The sequence below is a fragment of the Monocercomonoides exilis genome (genome assembly GCF_001643675.1).
Source record: "Monocercomonoides exilis strain PA203 chromosome Unknown scaffold16-1735695, whole genome shotgun sequence".
NCBI lineage: Eukaryota > Preaxostyla > Oxymonadida > Polymastigidae > Monocercomonoides > Monocercomonoides exilis.
In genome coordinates, this window is record NW_027150561.1 from 701,980 (window position 1) to 724,305 (window position 22,326).

Here is a 22,326-nt window from a genome sequence, read left to right on the forward strand (position 1 = left end):
CTTACGAGTGGCTTGCTATTGCGTATGGACTTAATAAACAAAGAAAGCAAATGCACATGAACAGTCTTTCAATTCAGTATAATAAATGACTTATCAGTCAAATTTTGCATATTGACAAAACCAACTCATCTGTTGATTAGTTAAAAACGACTGTTCATTAAAAGGCTATTTAAGTTGATGACTAATCAACCGAAAAATAAACTTTATTAAAAACTATTTTGAATCTGTTTTCTTAAATTATTTTTCATTGAAGCTAATTTTCTGATAAATTATTTGTGAACAATGTGAAAGTTTCATTTATTTACATCATGTTTTGTTGAAATTATTTTATTCAATAAATACATAGACATTCAGATGTTAATTATTTAAAAAACCTTTGTAAAAAAACAAAAAAGTGTTTTTAAAAAGAATTCATGAACAATTTTCAAAAAAATAAATACACCGAAATTAGGATGTTTGAAACCAAAATCACTTCAAATAACGAATAATTTTTACCACGAGTCTGTAATCATCTGCTTTTCATCTGTCTCGATGATTCTCTTCTTCTTCTTCTTCTTCTTCTTCTTTCTTTGAATGTGTTCATCAGATTGCATTTCAGGAATTTTTTCATCAGATTTTTCAGGTATCTGTGCCTCTTCCTCCACAATATCATCATTCTTCACATTTTTCTGTTCTTTACCTGGCTTTGAACCTGATTCACTTCCTTTCGTCTTCTCGCTCATCAACATAGTCAGCTGCTGATAATGTGAAGAATAAGTTGTTGCTCCGAATGACAATGCAAATGGATCAAACATGCTTGTTTTCGATGGAGACAGATCTGAACGGCGAGTCGAACGAAGCTTGGCATTTGTGGCATTCAGCGAATCATCAGGCTTTCTGAGAGTTCCCTTAAAGTACTGAATTTGCTCTGTCTGATTGACAATATGAGGCTCCGGTGCTGGTTCTGTGCTTTTCGCACGTTCAGTTGAAAATTGCGACAGAGTACCGCTTTGAAAGGTCGATGCATTTGCTGAACCGTCCAGCGATGAGCTGATTATTTTCTCGCGCTGATATTTCGGCTTTGAAAGACGTTCAAAAAGTATGTCTTGCTTTGACGATTGTGATGAGCTTGCTTTTTGTGTTGCTTCTGACTGGCTCGATGAACAGACTGTAGGATTTGAAGAATCTGTACTTGTTCGAGGAGAAAGAGAGAAATTGAATGAAGAAATAGAAGGAATGAAGGTGCATTCTTTTAATTCATTTTCCTCTTTTTCCATCCGCTTTTCATCTCTCTCGGCCATTTTTCTTCCGCCTTCTCTGTAAAGCATCTCAATTCGAGCCTGACGCTTTGACATATCATCAGAACGCTTAGAGCGAGAAAGCGCATTTGAAGCACTCGATTCATTTCCAGATGATTGAGTTTCAGCCAGCCCTGATTCTTCTGTTCCAATGCCTGTTATCTTTTGTTTCTGTTTAGCTGGTAGTTTTTGCTTCGTCTTTATTTTGTCCGTTCTCTTTTTGTCTGATTCATCAATATCGTTTGCTTTTGTTTCTTCAGATGAAATGTTTGCACGAATTCTGAGTTTTTGAGTTTGTGCAGGGGTTGTTCTTGCAATGAATGTTGGTAGAATAGAAGCTGTTCTTGTTACACGCTTAGTGGATGATGATGCATAAGATTGAGTTTTCTTTGAATTTGCCTGAGCAATTTGACTCTTTGATGAATCAGAAACTGATTGTGGTTGCTTTTGAATTGATGAACTTGAGGAATCAGAAGCAGAATTCTGTTCAGCTTCTGAAGGAAGCGAAGATGATGTAAATTGCATTTGATTGCTGTAAGCTTTATCATTGCTCTTTTCCTTTGTTTTTGTTATCACCTCTTTTCGTTTTTCTTTGGCAAACGACATTTTCTTTTTTGCTTTTTCTTCATTATCTTCAAATAACGGGCAGTGAAGATGTGATGTTGCGAAGGATGAACGCTTCAGCAACTGAAGTGTGGACAGAAATGATGTGAATGAAAGATGGAACGTGTTTGGTGGATTGGTAAGTGAAGATGACTGTGAAGAAGAAGAAGAAGAAGATGATGATGATGATTGCTCAGATTTCTCTTCTTCGTGTGATGCTTTCAAAGCACGTGGTGAAGTGGATGATTTAGCAAATGATGCTTTGTCAGCAGCTTCCTTCGAAGGATAAGCAGAGCCTGATTCTCTGAAAGGTGACGGAGAGCGAAATGCAGACGAGCTGCTTCTTGCAGCAGGCGCAGAGGAGTTCATACTTCTTGAAGAAGAACGAAGAGATGTAGAAAAAGTGTTATAGGCAACGTTGAAAGATTGCTCAACTGCCTCAGAAGCTGTTGTGTGGATGAAGTAATAGACGTCAGAAAAGAATGGAATGGATACAGTTGGTTGAGATGATGAAACAGAGCCGCCTGAAGATTTTGGCTCAGCAGAAGATGCTGAAGCAGAAACAGAAGTTGGAGCAGAAGAAGATGATGCAGAGGCTGTTGATGCACATGTAGGAAGTTTTTGCGGAAGATAAATATTCACAACTTGTAAAAGAACTCTGACAACAGCATCAGAAACCAACAGAAGGCGAAGAGGTGCAAACAAAGATAGATCGACATCTAAATACAATCCTTTTTGAGAGGAAGAAGCGGTTGAAGTGGAACGAGAGGTTGATTGATCATCTGAACTTGTTGCAGAAGAAGATGAAGCAGATGTTGATTTTTCTGAGAAAAATGACTCATAACTTTCAGTCAGAATATCCCTCATTTTTCTGAGTGTTTCTTTTTGTTTGTCTTCTTTGATAAGTTCAAAAGACATAAGTGACTTCGAAATGGATGAAGATGCTGAGTATGATCTTGTTGCTGTTGAAGAAGTGGATTCCTTTGAAAATACATCTGCTTCGAGTGAATTGTTCTCTTTCTCCTCTTTTCTATCTTCTTTCCCTTCTTCCTCTTCTTCCTCTTGCTTTTCTTCTCCTTTTGCAGCAGTCTCATTTCTCAGCTTTTCTTCCTTTTCGTCAGAACATACAGCCCAAAGCAAACTCCACATTTCCAGAATTCTTTCTTTGCCTTTTTCTCTTCCAGTTTTTTCAATTTCCTTTTTCAGCTTTTCGGCCTCAGCTTCCATTTTTTGCATCTTCTTCTTTTCCAATTCCCTTTCCCTCTCTCTTTTCTTCTCCTTCTCCTCTTCTCTTTCCTGCTGTCTTTTTTTGATCTCCTCCTTCAGCGCTTTCTTCTTCTTCTTCGACATTCTCACAGGCTTCGGCAGTGTCGACTGAGGATACACTGCATCTAAATAAATCGAAGACTGAGAATTGTCTGAAGGAGCACCTTGGCCAAGTATCTGAACAGGAAGAGGATTTATCTCTGGTGTGAAAGAGAAAGGAAGAGGCGGAGGATTCCGCTTTTGATACTCAATTTTCATGCCTTCTGTGTAAAGTCGGCTAAACACCTCTTCTTTTTCTTCAGAACTTGCATCACTTTCATCATCATTTTCTTCGTCCTCATTGCTTAATTCATCTTCTCCATCAAGTTCCTGCTCAACAGATTTTCTGTTGTTTTTAGCATTTGATGGATGCTCAGATCTTGAATCATCATAATTGTCAGCTTCCTTCTCTTCTGTTTGCCGTTCGCTTCTTTCTGTTCTTTTCAACTTCAATTTTGTTTTTGCTTCTTTTTCTTTTCTTTTCTTGATTTCTTCTGGAAGTTGAATGATCTGTGGTGCAAACGTTACTCCTTCCATCTCTTTCTCCTGTTTCTTCCTCTGCTCTTCTTCATGCCATCTTCTTTGTGTTTGAACTGATGTTGTGTACAATCGATCAATCAAATGATCCAACTCCTTCGTCGAAAGCTGCTTTAACTTCCCTCTTTGGTTGGTTTGCGTTTCCAATAGTTTGGATTCTTCATTCACTTCGTTTGTATTCTCTGTATATTCAATAACATTTTCTTTCTGTTTGTCTTTTGCATTTTTTTCACTTTTTTCTTTTCTTGCATCTTTTGCATTAATATTTTCTTTTCTATTCATTTCGGTTCTTTCTTCTTTCCCTTTTTTCCCTCCTTTTCCTTGTTTCTCATCTTTTTCGTGCTCTTCAATAATTTCTCTGGTATTCTCCTTCTCCAATTGCTTTGTTGCTATTGGTGATGTCTGACGGTTAATTGGCACATAATTCAATATTTGCGGAGAAAAAGTGCTTTCTTCTTCTTCTTCTTTCTCCTTCTTTTCTATCTTTTCTCTTCTCAGCTGTTCGTATTCTTCTTCTTTCTTCTTCCTGATCATTATATCTTGTGTCATCCTCAGAACAACTGGAGAAATCTTTGTGCTTGCTAAAGGAGAAGAAAAAGGAGAAGAGGTCGAAGAGGCAGTAGAAGAAGCAGACAAAGAGGAAGATGTTGCTCTGTGTGTTTTCGAAGGTGACGGTGTTGCAGAAGCAGCTGGCGACGCACCAAAACTGAACCGCGGAGAGGAAGAAGAAAACGGAAATGAGCTTTGTTTTGCTCGAATAGGAGATTTCCTCGAGTTTAGCGCTTCCTTTTGCCTTTCTTCGATTCTTCTTTTTCTCTCTTTTTCTTTTTCTTCTCTTTTCTTTGCAATTCGCTCTTGTCTCTTTCTTTCTTTCTCTTTTCTTTTCTGCCTTAAAAGTTGCTTTTCCAAAAGTTTATTGTCATAATCTTGAAGTCTTCCAAAGTCTTCTTCATCATTTTCTTCGTTTTCAAATTCTCTTCTTTCTCCGTCTGCAATAGGAGTTTCTAATGACGATGAATAATTCTGTTTTTTGTGTGAGTTTCTTAATGTCTGCTGCTTTGATGGTGAACAAAGTTTTGGTGAAGTCGATTCAGATTGAGAAAATGTCTGAAGAGGCTGTGGAGGTGTCATTAGTCCACTGTAATCGCTTTCTTCATCTGCTTCCTCTTCCTCATATTCACTTTCTTCCTCTTCTTCTTCTTCCTCTTCCTCTTCTTCTGTCTCATTTTCTCTCTCCTTTTTTTCTTTCATTTCTCTCATTCTTTTTTCTATGTCACATCTCAACGAATTCTTGATGACTGTTTTGATTTTCTCTTCTTTCGCCAGAAATCCGTTTTGTTCGCAGAATTTGTGGATTTCTGAGTCAATTCGTTCTTCCTCTTCTTTTGCCTCTCTTTTTCTTTCCATCCTTTTTTTCCTTCTCAACTCATTTGCCTTCTCATCATTGCCATTATTTTCTCCTTCTTCTTCATCTTCTTCAACAGATGGAATTGTTGCAACAAATGAAAAGATGACTGGAGAAGCAGAGGAGGGAGAAGAAGAAGACGCTGATGTGGATGTCGGCTTTATCACAACTTGAAAGAGCATCGCTGATTTGTCATCAGCATCTGTTTTTGCTTTTTTCTTTTCTTTGGCTTTTTCTGCCTTTCCATTTTTAGCAGCTTCTTCTTCCTTCCTTTCTTTAACTTCTTTTTGTGCTTTGGATTTCTGAATTTCAGTCTTATCTTTTTGGTTTTCTTTCAGTTGTTTCTCTTCTTTTCTTTGATTTTCTTCTTCTTCTTCTTCTTCATTGCATTCATCTGGTTTTTCCTTTTCTTTTCCTTGAGATTCTTTATCTTCAATGATTTGAGGTGCATTATCTTCATTTTCCAATTTCTTTTCAACTCCTTCCAACTTTTCATTCTCTTCCTCCTCTTTCTCTTTCTCTTTCTCTTTCAATCCGATAATGCAATGTATTTTGCCATCACACGCATGAAAAACTGTTGGCTTTAATTGAGAAGACTGAGTTTCTTCTTCGAACTCCAACTGGTCTAATGCATTAGACTTTTCTATGTTCTCAAATATCTTCTCTGAATCGGTGCAATTCTCAAATACATTTTTCTCAAATTCGATCTCAAATCCCAAATTTGTGTTCACAAAAACCGTTTGCTTTTGTAATGATGCCATTTCACTAGAAGAAAGAAGAATAGATTTTTTCAATTCACACATATCACTTGATTCAGAAGAAGGAGAAGAAGAAGAAGAAGAAGAAGAGGAAGAGGAAGAGGTTTGATAGAAGTCATCTTCCTCTCCAACACATGCAATTTGAACATTCGTAAATGAAATATGTAAATTGTCGATTTCTCCGTCTTTCTCAAAACTTGATGGGTTTGCTAGCAGCAACCCATCAACAACATCTTTCACTTGAATCCGGAACAATAAGCTGTGCAAATCAACAATATCTTCCATTTTATATGGGCCAAATAAAAGTCGACACGGTTGATTATCTGGAAATGAAGAGGAAGAGGAAGAGGAAGAGGAAGAAGAAGAAGAGGAAGAGGAGGAAGAGGAGGAAGGAGAAGAAGATATTGAAGCTGCAGACGAAGATGAATTGCTAGTTATCGATTCTGAATTATTCTTTCCAGCAACTGAAGATAAATGCCGATCAGCACTCTCATCACTTAAATCAGTTCTTTCTTCAGTTTCATGTGGTAAATCCGAAGAAGGAGATAGATTTAATATGCTTTTAATAATTTCCTTTATCGAAGTTTCTTTTGGATCACTTAGATCTTTTGCAGATTCATTGGAAGAAGAAGAAGCAGAAGCAGCAGCGGAAGATGAAGCAGCGGAAAATGGCTCCAAAGCTTCGACAAATAAATGCGATGAAACAGTTTCAACGTCCTCGCCAACTTCATCTTCTTCCTCTTCTTCGTCATCGTCTTCATCCTCACTTTCATCTTCATCTTCATCCTCCTCATCTTCTTCGTCGTCCTCATCATCATTGCTATCATCTTCAACCATCACAGCTGCTCTAAATTTTTCGTCTTTGTCTTTCGGTTTTCCATTTTCTCCAAACAAGTTATCAACACCAGGATCTGTCTGTGCGATTGATGGCAACTCCTTTGATTCCTCTCTTTGTGAAGTTGCATTCTCTTCTTTCATTGCAAATGCTTCTGCTGAATGGCCAGTGCGTTCGTTTCTTTCGTCTTTTGCTTCTTCGACTTTATCTTTTTCATCCTCTTTTGATTCTTGCAATTGAACTTTGTTTTCTTTATCAGAAGAGGTTCTATTTTTCGTCACGAATTCTTCTTTTCCTTCAAACGACAAATAAAACTCTTTGAACATCCCAAAAAGATACTCAGCCCTTTTTGCCTCAATTTTGAACTCCAAAACATCATTCATGCTTTGCGAAGTCACCACAACTTTGCCATCATCCAATGAAGAGTCATTTGAATTTAATGCTTTTTCCTCATCATTTTGATTTTCATATGAATGTTGAATTAATCGTGTTGATATCTTTTCAATCTCAGGATTGATCAAAAACAGACTCAGTCCTGTGTCTATCCATTCTTCTTCTGCTAAATTTGGAGAAGTTGAACCATTCACATCTTTTGACGACTCAGATTGCGCATCTTTGCTGCTGTTCGTTTTAATCCATATTTGCATTGGATGCACATTTCTTTGATTTTCTGTCTGTTTTTGGGCTTCTTCTTTCTTTTCTTTGTAATTATTTTCTTCTTCTTCTTCATTTCCAATATCTGTCTCAAACGTAACAAAAAGCTGATTATCTTTTCTTTCTTCTCCCACAATTTTTGCTTTGCGTAACTTGAATGCATCATCAACAACACAAATGTCTGTTATTGATAACGACTGCACACAATTAGAATTGTTTGGAGATTCATCTGCTGATGCTTCTGCTGGAGGATCAAAGAAAATCGCAAATGAATGCTGCATTTTCTCTTTGAAAAGAGAAATATGAAGATTAGGCGGCTGAGGAAATGGAAGCTGAAGTCCCAAAGAAGAAGTGAACTCCTCGCTTTGATTCTGATGAGAAGAAGAAGAAGAAGAAGCGGCTGCTGTAAATGACTGACTGTTTTTATTCCATTTGGCAAGAAGATTGAAACAATCTATTGGAATTGATTGCGGCTGGGCTGCAAGTTCTGCGGAACATTGCCCGTTTGTAGAAGAAATTGTGTTTGGCGAAGAAGAAGAAGAAGATGATGATGATGATGATGATGATGATGAGATCGTAGACGATTCTGGAGCATTAAGCTGTAATTTCTCTTTGGTTGATCTCTTTTCATTTTCAACTTTGCTCATTTTGTTGTTTTCATCTGAGTTTTCTTCAGCCAAGTTGAAAGGATTGACTTGCTCCAAGATTGAATGAAGTGACGAAATAATACCATGAAATGACAAAGAGGAAGAGGAAGAGGAAGCAGAGGAAGAAGAATTTGCTTGTGAATTGCTTTGCTGAAGTGTTTCCGAAGTGCGTTTTGGATAATAATGCGGAAATGACAAACGCAAAAATGAATTGAAATTAGAGAAAAATTCGTGAATGTGATTGTCAAGATGATAATCAGAATTATTATCAATGTTATTTTTTGTGCAGGAAGAAGGCAATGAATCATTTGAACAGCGGAAAGAAACGAGCGAAGTGCAACTGGAAGGAAAAGATGTTCCAGCATATTCATTCAGAAGACTTGATGTGGAAAGAAGGAGCATTGGAGAAGGAATCGAAGAGCAGAAGATTGAAGATAAAGACGTCAAAAAAGGAGGAAGAGAAGAAGGAGAAGGAGAAAGAGAAGGTAAATCTGAAGCGGAAGTTGAAGCTGAGGCTGAAGAGGAAGGTGCGTTGTTTGAAGAAGAAGCATCAGAATCAATTCCATCCTGTGAATGCTGCTCTGAAGCTCGAAGTGATTCAGCTCTTTCTTGGCACAAAACGTTCTCTGCTGCTTGATGAAATGCTTTTAAATGAAACAAGTCATCTGCAGACAGCTTTTTCAGCTGGTTAAACACAGATGCTACAAATATCATGACATCACATATTGGACATCCATCAACGCTGAAATTTGAATATTGCATGTTATCCCCTTCTTTCTTTTCTTCCTCTTCTTCTTCTTCTTCTATCGAATCTTGTTTATTCAACAATTTTTCCAAGTTGAGATGCGTATGCTGTTCAGTGTCTTGCTTATTCTTTTCTTCCACATTTTCTATTTTATTTTCTTTGTCATCATCACAATTACCTTCTGCTTCTGCTTCTCTCTCTCCCTCTGCTTCTTCTGTTTCGTCTGAGTTTTGCTGCAAACGGAACATATCGTCGAATATGTGTGTGATTTCTTTTTTCAATGCGAACAGATATTCGGTGGAGCAAAGTGGAAGAGGTGGATCAGAAGAACAAGGAATTGCAGAACAGTTCAATCCAGGTGATGCAGCAGAAGAAGATGAAGCGTCGAGATTACCATTTGGAAATGAATTTGAAGAGAGATTTTCTTGCTTCGCAAAATTCGCTTTCTGCACTTTTGATAAATAACCATAGGAATTATTTCGATTATTTTCCTCTTCCTCTTCTTCTTCTTTGTCCTCTTCTTCCTCTTCCTCTTCTTCTTCCTCCTCCTCCTCTTCTTCTTCTTCTTCTTCCTCTTCTTCTTCTTCTTCTGTATTTGTTTCTTTTGCTTTGTTTTTTACGAGCAATGAATCACATCTTTGCTCCCAAATGTTCACAGTTCCCATAATTTTCAGAAGAAATAGGGAAAGAAAACGAAGAAGAGACGAACACAAATTTCTGTCTCTAAAAGCCGAATGCTCTGAACAATTGGCCAAACTCATTAAACCTTGCTGAAATGATGGTGCTTCAGTTGAATTTCTGCATAAAAGAGAAGAATTCATTTCTTGTTCTTCAAATGTTGGAGATTGGTTTCCGTGAAGTCCCCCAAAACGACAAGATGCTTTGCTTAGCAGCAACGTTAAATAAAACGAATAAAATGACTCAGACGTGCGCAAATGGGTGGAAAGCGATGAAGAAAAGGTTGGGAAGAAGTAGCAATCGAGAGAAGACGATGCATCAGCACGATTTGAGTTGAGAAGATTGTGGTAGTCAGAAAGAGAAAGCGAAGGCATGTAGCTTGGCAGAAGGCAAGCATCCATTTGTATTTTGCGAGATGAAGTTGGACACTGCTCGATTTCATCTGCAGCAGAAGAGAGCTCAAACAGGATTTCTTTCTTCTCTCCAAAGCAGAACGTTCCCAGCGGAAATAAATACAGTTCCTCAACTATTCTGTTGGATTTCTCAGACAAATCAGAAAGAACTGTTTTTGAATCCAAGCCATCCAAGCGGAATTGGCTCAGATTCATGTTCATATCCTTTCCAGTTCCATAAATTGCTTCGAGGAATTTCTTTATGTGTTTTGAATCATCTTCTCCTTGTTCGTATTCTGCATTTAGTCCTGCATCCTTCATACTATTCAACATTTCCATATTTGCTTCGTTCGGATTGCTTGTTGCAGCACAATCTGCTATTTGTTCATTTTGTCTCTGATCTGATGCTTCTGAAAACATCGAAAGATTTAAATTTTTTCTATTTGGCTTTTCTTTAATACCAAAAGGCAACGAGGTTAAAAATGCTGAAGATAATAAGTTAACTTTCGTTTCTAACTGTAATTTGGGTGATTTGCTTGAATTTTCCATATCGATTGTAATTTCATCTATCTCCTTTTGATCAAATTCTAATTGCTTCACACTTAAAAGCAGACAAGAATTACTTAATGCTAAATTCTTTAGTTTCCATTTTAATGGCATCAGCATTTGTCGGTAGTCTTTTTGAATTGCGCAATGATAAAAAGGCGGGGGCTGGGAAAATAAACGATTTAGTTGAACGTTTACTGATTTTATGCATTCAGTTTGTGTAGAATGAAATCCACTGTTTCTCCAAAGAATTTCACAAAGAATACGACTTAGCTCCTTATTAAATGAGAAAAACTCAATGTGTGAAGAAAGAGACGTCAAGAGCGCATAGTTGTCAATAAGCTGCATTTTTAAATATTCTGGTACGTTTTGCGTAAATGTGCACCAGGACCCTTCCACGATTATGACAACAGGAATATTTCCGCGTTTTCTGAGAAAAAAAAAATTAACATTTGGTTTCAAAAAAAGAGATATCAATGGGGGAAAATACTTATTTCCTCTTGCTTCACATTCAAATAAATTGATCTTCTTCGATGTCATTGATATCAAATGTGATATTTCTGTTATCAGCAAGCAAACATCATGAACTTTTTTCATGTGATTTTTCGTTTTCAGAGAATTCTTGATGACATCTACTTGATTCTTAAAATGGTCGATGCAAATTCTCTGGAAAAGATATAGTTAAAGAAAAAAAGTTCAAATGATAAAACCTTTTCTTCATTTGATTGAAATGAATATTGCTCGAATGGAAGAAATTCGCTGGCAAAGCAAATAGAAGAGTTCTTGCAGCACTGATTTAAAAGTAATTACAACAATTTTACAAAAATCCGATTTATAAACAATAAAATTGTTGAATGCAGCAAACTGATAAACTATCCAAAAGTTCAAAAAGAAACGAATTGAATGCAACTGATTCGCAGTTAAATGATGGAATTAATATATAATCTAAAAATCATTGATTAAAATCAAAAATATTTTATGTCAATATTTATAACAAGGAAAAAAATTAAAAATTATCTATTTGTCAAACAATCATATGAATTCAACTGCTTTAATTCTCCTTTTCTTAATTTCAAAAAAGACATTGCTAAGGAACAATTCTTACTGTAATTATCGCATTCAAAATCTATTGCATTCATCAACAGCGTTCTTTTGAACTTTTGAAAACGATCAATAATTACATTCTTAATTATTTCATCTTGTGAATAAAACAACTTATTTTTGATTAGGAATTTTACGGAAGATAAGCAATATTAGAAGAATTCAATAGTGATAAATAACCAGAGCAACGAAAAAGACAAAACCTTTTAAAGATTGGTTTACAATTTTTCGTTCATTCCTTCTTCTTATAAATATATTAAACAAGCTTAGAAAAAGAAAAGAATGATCAAAAGGAAATATAGATGGTTTTCTTTGTGCTGAATAATGCAATATATTTGAATGTGAATTTCTTTTGAATTTTGATTTTTATTTTTTTTATAAAAAAAATTTTTCAAGGGGGTGAATAAAGAACTTTATTTAAATGAGTGATAGAAATCATCCAATATCATCAGGAACATCAGAATCAAACATGACTTGCCTATCAGTCTGCTTGGCAGTTTTTGATAAGAAGAATTTTATTTACTAGAAGCTTGGAAGATGTAGTTATGAATGAACTGCATTTCGCAAGAGAGGCAAGAAGAGAATTAGAAGAGCTTTCAAAATGTGTTGATTGGAAGAGAACAGAAGAAGGAAAAGAAGGAAAAGAAACGAAGGAAGAGCGGATAATTGAGAGTTGGCTAATAATGTTGGGGTCTTTTATCTATGCATGCGAATTGTGGAATGAAGAATTTGTAACTCTTTTTGTTTCTGCTATTTTTTTCACTTTTAAAAACTTCATCGTCAATTTATCCATTTGTTTCAGACATATAAACTATACTCTATAAAACTGAAAACTAAAAGAACAGAATAATAAAAATAAATGAATATTTTTAGGTTTCATTGATGTCCTTCAAGTTTCATTATGCCGCAAACACTCTGACAACATTCAAAATCTAAAGTTGTGATATTTTATTAACTATTCAGTTTCCAAAATGTTCATTATATATTCCATCATCAATGAGCTACCTTATTGTCTGCTGTGACAACAGTAAGAAATACTATTCATTCTTCAGAAAACATTCACTCACAGATCTCTCATCTAACTGTTAGATATTCATGTTCAAAGAAAAAAATTTGATCGAAACACCCATCTCTTCAAATTTAAGAATCAATTTTATTGTTTTTTTGTGTTATCTGTTGTGGAAATGTTCATGGGTGATATAATGGTGTGGGTGCAGATACTTTCATGACTCTTTTGAGCTTTTTAATTCACAAATACGCTCTTGTGTTTTGGTTTCCATTTGAATGATAAAATAATTTTCAATCATTATTCATTAAATTATCAAATTATTGGAGACTCTTTGCACGAAAAGCTTTTCAAGTTTGCCAAATTGCTGCATTTGAATTATTGATGATTCGATCATTTGTTTTTGAAGAATTGTTTTCTGAGCTTGAAGATTGCAATGAAGACGAACAGAAAGTCAAAATCGAAGAAATGAATGGGCTTATGAATGAGATGGAAGAAGATGAATTTTTTTCTGTTTTCAACAAACAATTGTTCGATAGAATGAACATTTTAATTGACAAAAAGAAAATTGCAACGAAAGATTCTGTTTTGATGTTGAAACACATTGGATATCGCAAGGAGTTGAAAAGTATATGGATGTGTAACTTTGAAAATTCTTTATTGTGTGAAAGAATTGAGAAAATGATTGTTGATGAAGATATGAAGAAAGAAGAGAATGATGAAAAACTTCATATTGATGCTTGCGAATGCTATCTTTTCCTAAACAACACATTTTCAAATGAACATTTATCGATTTGCATTCCTTGTCTTTTGAAAGTTGCATCAGACAAAGAGAAAAACAAGGAAGCTCTAAAAGAAGTTGAAATGGCTTTGCTTGCTTTGAGTGGCATCAGCGACAACCATGTTTTGATCTTTTCAATTGTTTTCTTGCTTGAATAAAATTGAATAAAATTTATACAGATAATATGCCATGAATTATATTTGAATGAAATTGCAGAAATCTTGATATATCATCAGCATCACAGCAATCTTACACGACTTGCGTATCAATCCGCTTGGCGGTTTTTGCTCAATAGATTGGTGGATGATGAAAGTTCGGAAGAAATAATTGTGAGCAAACTACATTTCATAGATGAGGCAACAAAAGAACTAGAAGAACTTGCAAAGAATGTGAGTGGGAAAAGAAATGAAGAAGAGAGAAGACGACAAGAAATGATAGAATATGATATCATTAAGAGATGGATCATTGTTTTTGACCATCTTTTTATGAACTTCAAATCGTGGAACGTGGAATACGCCGGGCTGGTTCGGTGCCTTGCTGGGTTAATCAAGCCTCTCAGAGACAATAAACAAGAAACATCAAACCTGCTAATTTACCTTTTTTACGTTATTGCACAAGATCAAATTGTCAGCGTCGATGAATTGCAAAAGGAAGGAGTTATTGATCAAATTTTGGAAGAAATAAATCAGAAAACAATAAATAAAACTGCCGTACGCAATTGTTTGAAGATATTTAGTGAAATTTCAAGAGGATTGAAAGGAGAGCTAGATAACGAAACGAAAAAAGCAGAAAGAAATTTCATCAAAATGAAGATTATAGAAAAGATGGAAGAAAAAGGATTTGAAGATATAATCATGAGCTTAAATGATATAACACAAAACACTGACGGAAGAAATTTTGAATTACCTTTTAATTACATTGACTATTTCGTTTTCGTTTAAAGAACTGAAATTCATTCATTTTTAATGAAATGATTTTCTTTTTCTTTTCTTTCTTTTGTCAAATCATTTCGCAATTCGGAGATTGTGGATATCAATAAACCAGGACATTTTGTTGTTTGGGAAATTGCAAAAAAATATATGAAAGGAAAGAAAAATTGAGAAAGGAAAAAAAACATAAATGGGTGATTATTTTTGGTTTCAAATTATTTTCATATAAAAATTTCGGTGCAAAAATATTTCTTGAATATCAATATAAAAAATTGAAAAGTGAAAAGGCTTATAAAATAAATTTTTATCTTTGATACTGCAAAACCATTTGTTTTTTAAAACAATTATGATATTTTTTCTGTTTTGAATAATAATTTTCTTTCAAAAAACAAACTATTTTTGAAAAATCAACACCACGAAAAAAGATATGATTTCAATAATAATCACCCAAATATATATAAGTGTTCAATTTATACCCATTTTGTTGGAAAAAATACATTACAAACATCAAATAAAAAGTCGAGAAAAAAAATTCGAATCAAAATGAAACCTTGTCTTCTATTTAATAAAGCAAGAGGCAAACATTTATGAGAATAATAATTATTGTAATCATTCTTCAGTATTTGATCATAACAAAATTATGAATTTCAGCGGGGGTTTTTGAAAAAATGAGCTGCAACGGAAAATACAAGCTGTTTATGATATGGGATGAAATTTCAGGTTTTGTGAAAAAAACAAAGATTTGTTCCAAACTTTTTCTGAAATTATATCATAATAAGTCTAGCTATTTCATGCAAAAAATACCGAAAATCGTTTTAATTAAGAAAAACAAAAGAAATTATTCTGTGGAACAAAATTCAGAAAGCAAAAAACTTTGTCCCATATTTTTATTAAAGAAACACATTTTTTCATTTATTTTTTTCAAATGAAAAATTTACTAGAATTTTTATTTGAAGGACGATTTCAAAAAGGACCAGCTACACGACAAGATCGTTTTCTCAATATTCAATTTATTATTCAAAATTAATAAACTAATTATTCGAAGTTGTTGAACTAATTATTCAAAATTGTTAAACTTTTTATTCGAAATTTGTAAAACTTCTCATTCAAAATTAATAAAAAACAGCATTCAAAAAAAAATTTTTTTTGTGAAAAATTGGTTTTCGGCTGAATGTTAGAAAGCGACTAAAATATTATATCGTTTTATTATTCATTAAAAGGATGAGAAACAGAACCTCTGATATTATTATTTGTCGAAAAACATGAAATCTTTGATTTTTCAGAAAAAATCATCTTCATTGATATCGGATAGTTTTCAAATAAATTCTCCTCACATTGTTAAATATTGAACAATTCAATCATAAAATGCAATTTGAAATTGAAGATTTGAAGAAAAACAATAAATAACAAAAGAGGAATATCAATAAGGCAATTATGGATAAACGCAATTGTAAATTATTTTTTTTTCTTTGTAAAATTGATACATAAAAATTTTCCTGATAGAATTATTCATAATTTAACAATGTGAGGAGAATTTATTTGAAAACTATCCGATATCAATGAAGATGATTTTTTCTGAAAAATCAAAGATTTCATGTTTTTCGACAAATAATAATATCAGAGGTTCTGTTTCTCATCCTTTTAATGAATAATAAAACGATATAATATTTTAGTCGCTTTCTAACATTCAGCCGAAAACCAATTTTTCACAAAAAAAATTTTTTTTTGAATGCTGTTTTTTATTAATTTTGAATGAGAAGTTTTACAAATTTCGAATAAAAAGTTTAACAATTTTGAATAATTAGTTCAACAACTTCGAATAATTAGTTTATTAATTTTGAATAATAAATGGTAAATCATTGTCAAGCGTTAATATCTTTGCTGATGAATTTTGGTGAGTTGGAATGAAAATCTTAAGAAAATATTGAATATGCATATCATTTGAGAATTAAACAAAAAGAATTTTTCAAATAATTTAGACTTATCTTTGTTTATTTATTTGAAATGCGAAAGTTTCATTTTTACATCGACTGAATGTTACAAAAAAATTATGGATATTTGAAGAAACATAAAATCCTATTTCTCTTTGATAATAAATATTTACACATTTTTTATTTGTATAGGGTGGTCCTTTATATTTTGCACAAAGAATAAAAAATGGGTCAATAAAAAATGAATTATCAAAAATTTTTTGATATAACAGAGTTTTGCACTCTGATTGGAATGAATTCCGAAGAAATATATGAAAAACTGCAAATTGCGTATGGTTTAAAACTTCCGGATATAAGAACTATTCGTTCATGGAACATTCGCATTCAAAGGTGAGAAGAAATTGACAGGAGACATTATTATCGCGGAAAACCAACTAATGAAGTGTTGATAAAGAAGATACAACAAGCAGTGGAAGAAAATCCTCATATTAGCTCCCGAGCGTTGGCATAACAATTTAGTGTTGCAAAAACAACTGTTTTACGTATTCTTCATGAAAAATTACATCTCCATTCTTACAAAATTAGGTGGGTGCCGTACTTACTGAATGATGATCAGAAAAAAATCCGCGTTCAAACTGGCTTACAATTACTGGAGAAATTGAGAGATTTACGAAAAAGAAATTTTGAAGGGCTGATTACAGGTGATGAATCTTTTTTCTTCAGAAGGTATAATTTCGAATGCGAATGGAGAAAAGAAAAATCTGAAGTGTCAACTACAGCAAATTACACTTATTCTGATAAGAAATTCATGTTCACAATTTTCATTTCAGTCCATGGGCTGTTTTTTCTTAATATACTACCAGAAAAAACAAAAATGAATTCAGAATATTTCGTGAATTCGATATTAAAGCCCATTAGCCAGATTCAAATAGACCTTTCTTCCGTTTCTCCTTTGGATTTTTTTATTCATTTCGATAATGCTCGTCCGCACACAGCAGCAATTTCAAAGATCTTTGCGGAGGAGCATCATTTAAATATTCTTCCGCATCCTCCTTATTCTCCTGATGTTGCGCCATGCGATTTTTTCTTCTTCGGCTACATTAAGCAGGCTCTGAAAGGGAAAAAAATTTCTAATTCTGAAGAATTAGAAATAGAAATAAGAAATATTTTTCTTACAATATCTTCAGACATGATTATTCGTGCCTTTGAAAGTTGGATTAAGCGATTGGAGTTTATCACAACTCATAACGGTGAATATTTTTATGATTGAATTTTTATTCACATTAAATTATGAAACCATATCAAATTTTTTTAACAAAATATAAAGGACCACCCTATATTATTCAGTGATGTGAAAATGATATTCTCGTATGACAAATGAGTTAGTAAAAATAAGATTCATCCAGATGAAAATTATAAGGATTTATTCTTTGAGCAGTTTTTTGAGAAAGTGATCTTGTCATGTGTTTTGCGCGATGTCCGGTTGTTTGAACAAAGTCGAAACAAAAAAAAAAGTTACTTTTTTTATTCGATTAGTCAAATTGTTTCACAGCTGTTAATCTGTTTTCAAGGTTTAGAAAAAATTTTGAAATGAAAATGAAATCACTTTTATTTTGAAGAATTTTTGAAAAAGTTATTTGATAGGAGTGCTTATGAGAAATACATGGGTTTAATTTTCAATTTTGAAAATATTATTTTTTCGTAATTTTAATTTCGAAAAGAGCTTTCAATTTATTGAAGTTAACATATATAAAGAATGCTGATGATAAAAAATAAATGATTAGAACTTTTCCCCTGCAAATCCCTTTTCTTTTTTTATTTTAGAAAGAATTAAAAGAAAATTGAGAACTATGAGCCATTCAAAGAGGTCATTTAAGACTTTATTTTCTACACAAAATGAAACAAATGATCAGATTGTGGCAAGCGTACAATCAGGATTATCAATTTTTATGAAAAAGAGCCATCAGGTGTTTACCGAAAATGGAAAATATTCAATGTTGAAGCCTCAATATACAAGAGATGAAGTTTATTTTGTTTTGTAATGTCGCATATATAAATATATGTTTAACCTGTATTTTTTAAATTGCTTTTTCTTTTCTTTTTTTTTTAATGAAATTGGAAATCTCAGGTATATTTGTTCAAAGATCTTTGTGGAAATGTTTTAACTGAATACTCTCAGTTCATTGTCGATGCAATTACTCATTTAAAAGAGGACAAAATTTCAAAGGCTAAATTTAGATTGTTTTTTAAAAAAACTTTAATTAATAATTCATTTTCCCCCACAACATTTCAGGATGCTACTGATGACAAAGATTATCAAATTTTGATTCATGTGAAAGAAAACGAGCTTAAAGCACGAGAAATTTCAGCTTTAAAAGAAATTATTTTACGGCGTGATAATTTATTAAAAATGCAAAGAGAAATGTTTTTCAAAGAGTTGATGATGTTGAAAGAGCAACTATTGCAACGAATGAGATATGAAGAAATGTACAAAGTGGAGAATGTTGAATTATTTGATGGAAAGGCATGGCTTAAAGAGTTTTTAGGAGACGAAGCTTCAACAGAAGAACCATATGAAGAATTGAAAGAAAAATGTATGGACAGAATACAAAAGATAGATGCTTCATTTAACAAAGAAAAAAAGAAGCTTTTAAACAAGCTTCAGGTGTGGAACTCTTTTTATCAGAAAAGAATGATTATTTAAAATATCTTTTCTTTGTTTTGTAAAAATGAAAGCAAATCGAAAGAGATAGGGAAATACAGGTTGCCAAGATTAATAACCTTCTGAAAAGAAAAGAAGAAGAGTTAAAAGTTCAAGAAGCCGAATTGAAGGAATTGAAAATGCATGCATGCGATTTTATTTATGAGTTTTTTTTTTTATTTTGATTTAAAGATGCTATTGTTCATGTGAGATTGATGAAATAGTAACAATATACAAAGAAATGAAAAGATTATTTATTTATTTATTTATTTATTTATTTATTTATTTATTTATTTATTTATTTATTTATTTATTTATTTATTTATTTATTTATTTATTTATTTATTTATTTATTTATTTATTTATTTATTTATTTATTTATTTATTTATTTATTTTTACAACTTTATTTTCTCATATTTTTTGTGACATTTCCCCTCAGTGTTAAAGGTTTAGACACATCATCAGGTCAGTTTGGGGATTGCGGAGAGAAAAAAGAAAGCAAAGATGATAGAGAAGAAAAGGAAGAGAGGAAAAAAGAAAGCGAGAAAGAAATACTGCATTTGGCTAAGTTGATAAAGGAAGAGAAAGAAAAAGCAGAAAAGGAGGCAATGAAAGCCAGCGAAGAAAAAATGGATGCAGAAAGGAAGATATTAGAGCTGACTGATGAAAATGTCGAGCTGAAGTCCAAATTATCATATTTCATGAAGCGTTATCAGAGTGAGACTGATCAGGAACAAACACAGGGAGATGCCGAAGAAGCCTTGAAGAACCGAGAAGATGGAAACATTGCTTTGCTTCGCAACAATTTGAAAGCTCAAAACGAAGAAATTTTGCAATTGAAATCAAAAATAGCGCTTCTTTCAGCAGTAAAAGAATCTGAAAGCAAAGCAAAGGAAAATGAGAAAGAAGCATCCAACGGAACGGACAATGATTTGCAGAAAAAGGATGCAAAGGCTGATGATTTTTCTCATCTGAAAAAGGAAATAAAAGACCTCAAAGCTGAAAACGACGAATTTCGCAGAATTATTTCTGAGATGAAAGGAGCAAATTTGTTAGAGAATGGGAAAGCATCAAAGGCAGCTGCGAATACTTCCAGCTGCGATTTATCAGCTACCGAAGAAAAAGGCAAAACAGAATGTGCAAATGATAATCAAAAAAGTGATGGAAGGAGAATTGCTTCGGAAGCAAAGAAAGAAGTTCACAGAACAGAAGGAAATGCCGAATCAGAAAGTGAAGACATGGAAATAGTTCGAGAAAAAGAATATGTCAAAGCAAGCAGCAAGGAAGAAGAACAGTTTGTGGAAGATTTCGGCAGATTGGCAACTTATGTACAGCGAGACGAAGACTTAAAAAGCAAGAAGGCATTAAACAATTGGATATATTTTATCAGGCGTCTGAAACAAAAAGAAATGTTGAATTTGACATCTGCTTCTGAAACGACTTCTGAGGAAGAAGCTGATAACTACGAAGGAGGAAAGGGACAGACGAATGGCAAATTGATTGAAGATGCATCACAAAACAAAAATCAAGAGACTTCAAATAAAAAGACAAAAGGGCAGGATGCTTCACTTGATGGAGAATCCAATGAATTGATTGCAGAATCACAAGCACCTTCTTCTTCGTCAACTGCATCATCATCGTTTTCTTCATCAATAGCTTCTTCAAGTTATCAACAGCATAAAAATTCTCTAATAATTCATCGACAAAGAAAGGGAAGCATCCAATTTTCCAACTTGAATGTGTATTTGCGGATGGAAATGAGGACAAAAGAAGCGATGAAGGAGCTGATGAAGCTGAAGAGCCAGATTGAGGCGGAAAGGCGGGAAAACTTCGAACTGGCGATGAAAACATCGCACGCTTTGGTTAAGTTTAGCAAAATTGCAATTGGGCAAAACGGAATTGTCATCAGTAGAAAGGAACCTGAAAAAGAGAGAAATAAAGAAGAGAAATCCGAACTGACAGAAAATACAGAGTACAAATCAAAGGAATTAGCTTCTAAAGCAGAGGATGAGAAATCAACAAGAAAGATAAGCACTGATATGGGTAAGAAAAGAGATATTATTCATTGGTATCCTGAAACGGCGCATATTGTAGGAGAAGAGAGGGAGCAAGGAAGAAAAGAGAAAACCCAGATTGAAGAAGGGGATGAAAAAGCTATAAATGTGAAAATCAAAGAAGAAGTGAAAGATAAAAGCGAGCAATCAGGCAGCGATGAAGTCCCTCACACAAAAGAGATGCTAACGATAAAGCAACTTCTTTCATTTCCGAACTCAAATCCTTTTGCAAGCAGTTCTTCCACACCGTCTTCAACATATGGTGCGTCTCTTTCTCCTCCTCTTTTCGCTCACAAAGTTCTTCAGCAGAATCCTCCACAGCTTTCTTTGAATACGCTGTCACTTCACACTGCAAATGATACAGACACGCAAACCATTGTTCCTTCTTCCACAGTCTCAACATCTCCGAAGCATCCACATCAACTTTCTCTTTCACCGCTCAATTCTCACCGTGCACCTCCTTCTGATACCTCATCGAAATCTCCTCGATCCACCAAAGCAAATTCACAGAATGTGCGTTCATCGAACGCTATTCATTCTGTTCCTTCTCTTGACTTTTCTTCACAACCGCCTCTTTTGTTTTCTCACGAGCCAGTTATCATTTCATCTAGACGCGGAGGCCAATCTTCTGCATTTGCCACAAACACTTCAGTTTCAGTGAATTCAATTACACCTTCGTCTTCTTTATCTTCTTCAACTTCTTTGTCTTCTTCTTCGTCAGGTACTTCTTCAACATCTCCATTATTAACAATCACTTCTCGTTCTCGTCCACTTCAGCAGTTAAGTCCCTTGCCAGTGACTAGAACTTCCCAATCATCCCAGCTGACAACAATAGAACAAGAATTGATCAAACAACAAATGACTCCCAGGTTTTCTGCAAATCTTCGAGATGCATCCAGCAACCCCAACTCAGACAATCGTATTTATTCAACAGGACGAGCTGACCCTCCATTTCTCAAACGAAATTCACAGTCGGTTAAATCGGATCGAAAAGTCCAGCAAAATGATGGTTTGTATTAACATATTTTTTTTTTAAAAGCAATTTGGATTATCATAACAATTTTTAAAAAAGATTTGCCTCAGAGCGTTCGAGGGGCTCCTCTACATCTCAATTCTCGCTATTCATCTTGAGCATTTTTGCGAGAAAAGTGCAATATTCAAGAGAAATTTCTAAAGTTTGTGCTAATTTTTGACTTAATCGCCAAATTTTTAATTTATTTAGAAAAATAAATTGTTAAATAGAAGTATTTCATTTTTGTTGAAGATTCATTCTGATGTTCTGTAGAAATTATGTACAATTATTTACAAATTTTATTGAGAGTTCAGAACTTTATTTTTTAAGATGGAAAGAACAAAACATTGACTTTTTTGTTATTTCTAGCAACGAGTGTACCATTTAAAAAAATTTGTATTTTTATAAGTTGCAGCAAAAATGCTTTT

The 22,326-nt window shown here is 33.6% G+C and overlaps 3 protein-coding genes across 3 annotated transcripts; 2 read left to right on the forward strand and 1 right to left on the reverse strand.

The window, feature by feature from the left end:
• Window positions 1-336: 336 nt before the first annotated feature.
• On the reverse strand, window positions 337-10,730 carry MONOS_9129 (uncharacterized protein; the record flags this gene model as incomplete). Its single annotated transcript, XM_067879596.1, has 1 exon — window positions 337-10,730. The coding sequence occupies one exon, from the start codon at window positions 10,728-10,730 to the stop codon at window positions 492-494; it is 10,239 nt and encodes a 3,412-aa protein (XP_067729580.1). The 3' UTR covers window positions 337-491.
• A 1,885-nt stretch (window positions 10,731-12,615) lies between these two features.
• MONOS_17423 (uncharacterized protein) lies at window positions 12,616-14,328 on the forward strand. Its single transcript, XM_067870342.1, has 4 exons — window positions 12,616-12,688; window positions 12,819-12,843; window positions 12,899-13,392; window positions 13,450-14,328. Exons 1-4 carry the CDS (start codon window positions 12,668-12,670, stop codon window positions 14,209-14,211), a joined length of 1,302 nt encoding a protein of 433 aa, XP_067729581.1. The 5' UTR covers window positions 12,616-12,667; the 3' UTR covers window positions 14,212-14,328.
• Window positions 14,329-17,947: 3,619 nt separating this feature from the next.
• MONOS_12856 (uncharacterized protein) lies at window positions 17,948-22,239 on the forward strand. The gene is made up of 6 exons (XM_067865510.1): window positions 17,948-18,154; window positions 18,259-18,357; window positions 18,424-18,795; window positions 18,867-18,973; window positions 19,272-21,895; window positions 21,959-22,239. The coding sequence occupies exons 1-6, from the start codon at window positions 17,981-17,983 to the stop codon at window positions 22,015-22,017; spliced, it is 3,435 nt and encodes a 1,144-aa protein (XP_067729582.1). The 5' UTR covers window positions 17,948-17,980; the 3' UTR covers window positions 22,018-22,239.
• The last annotated feature ends 87 nt before the right edge of the window (window positions 22,240-22,326 follow it).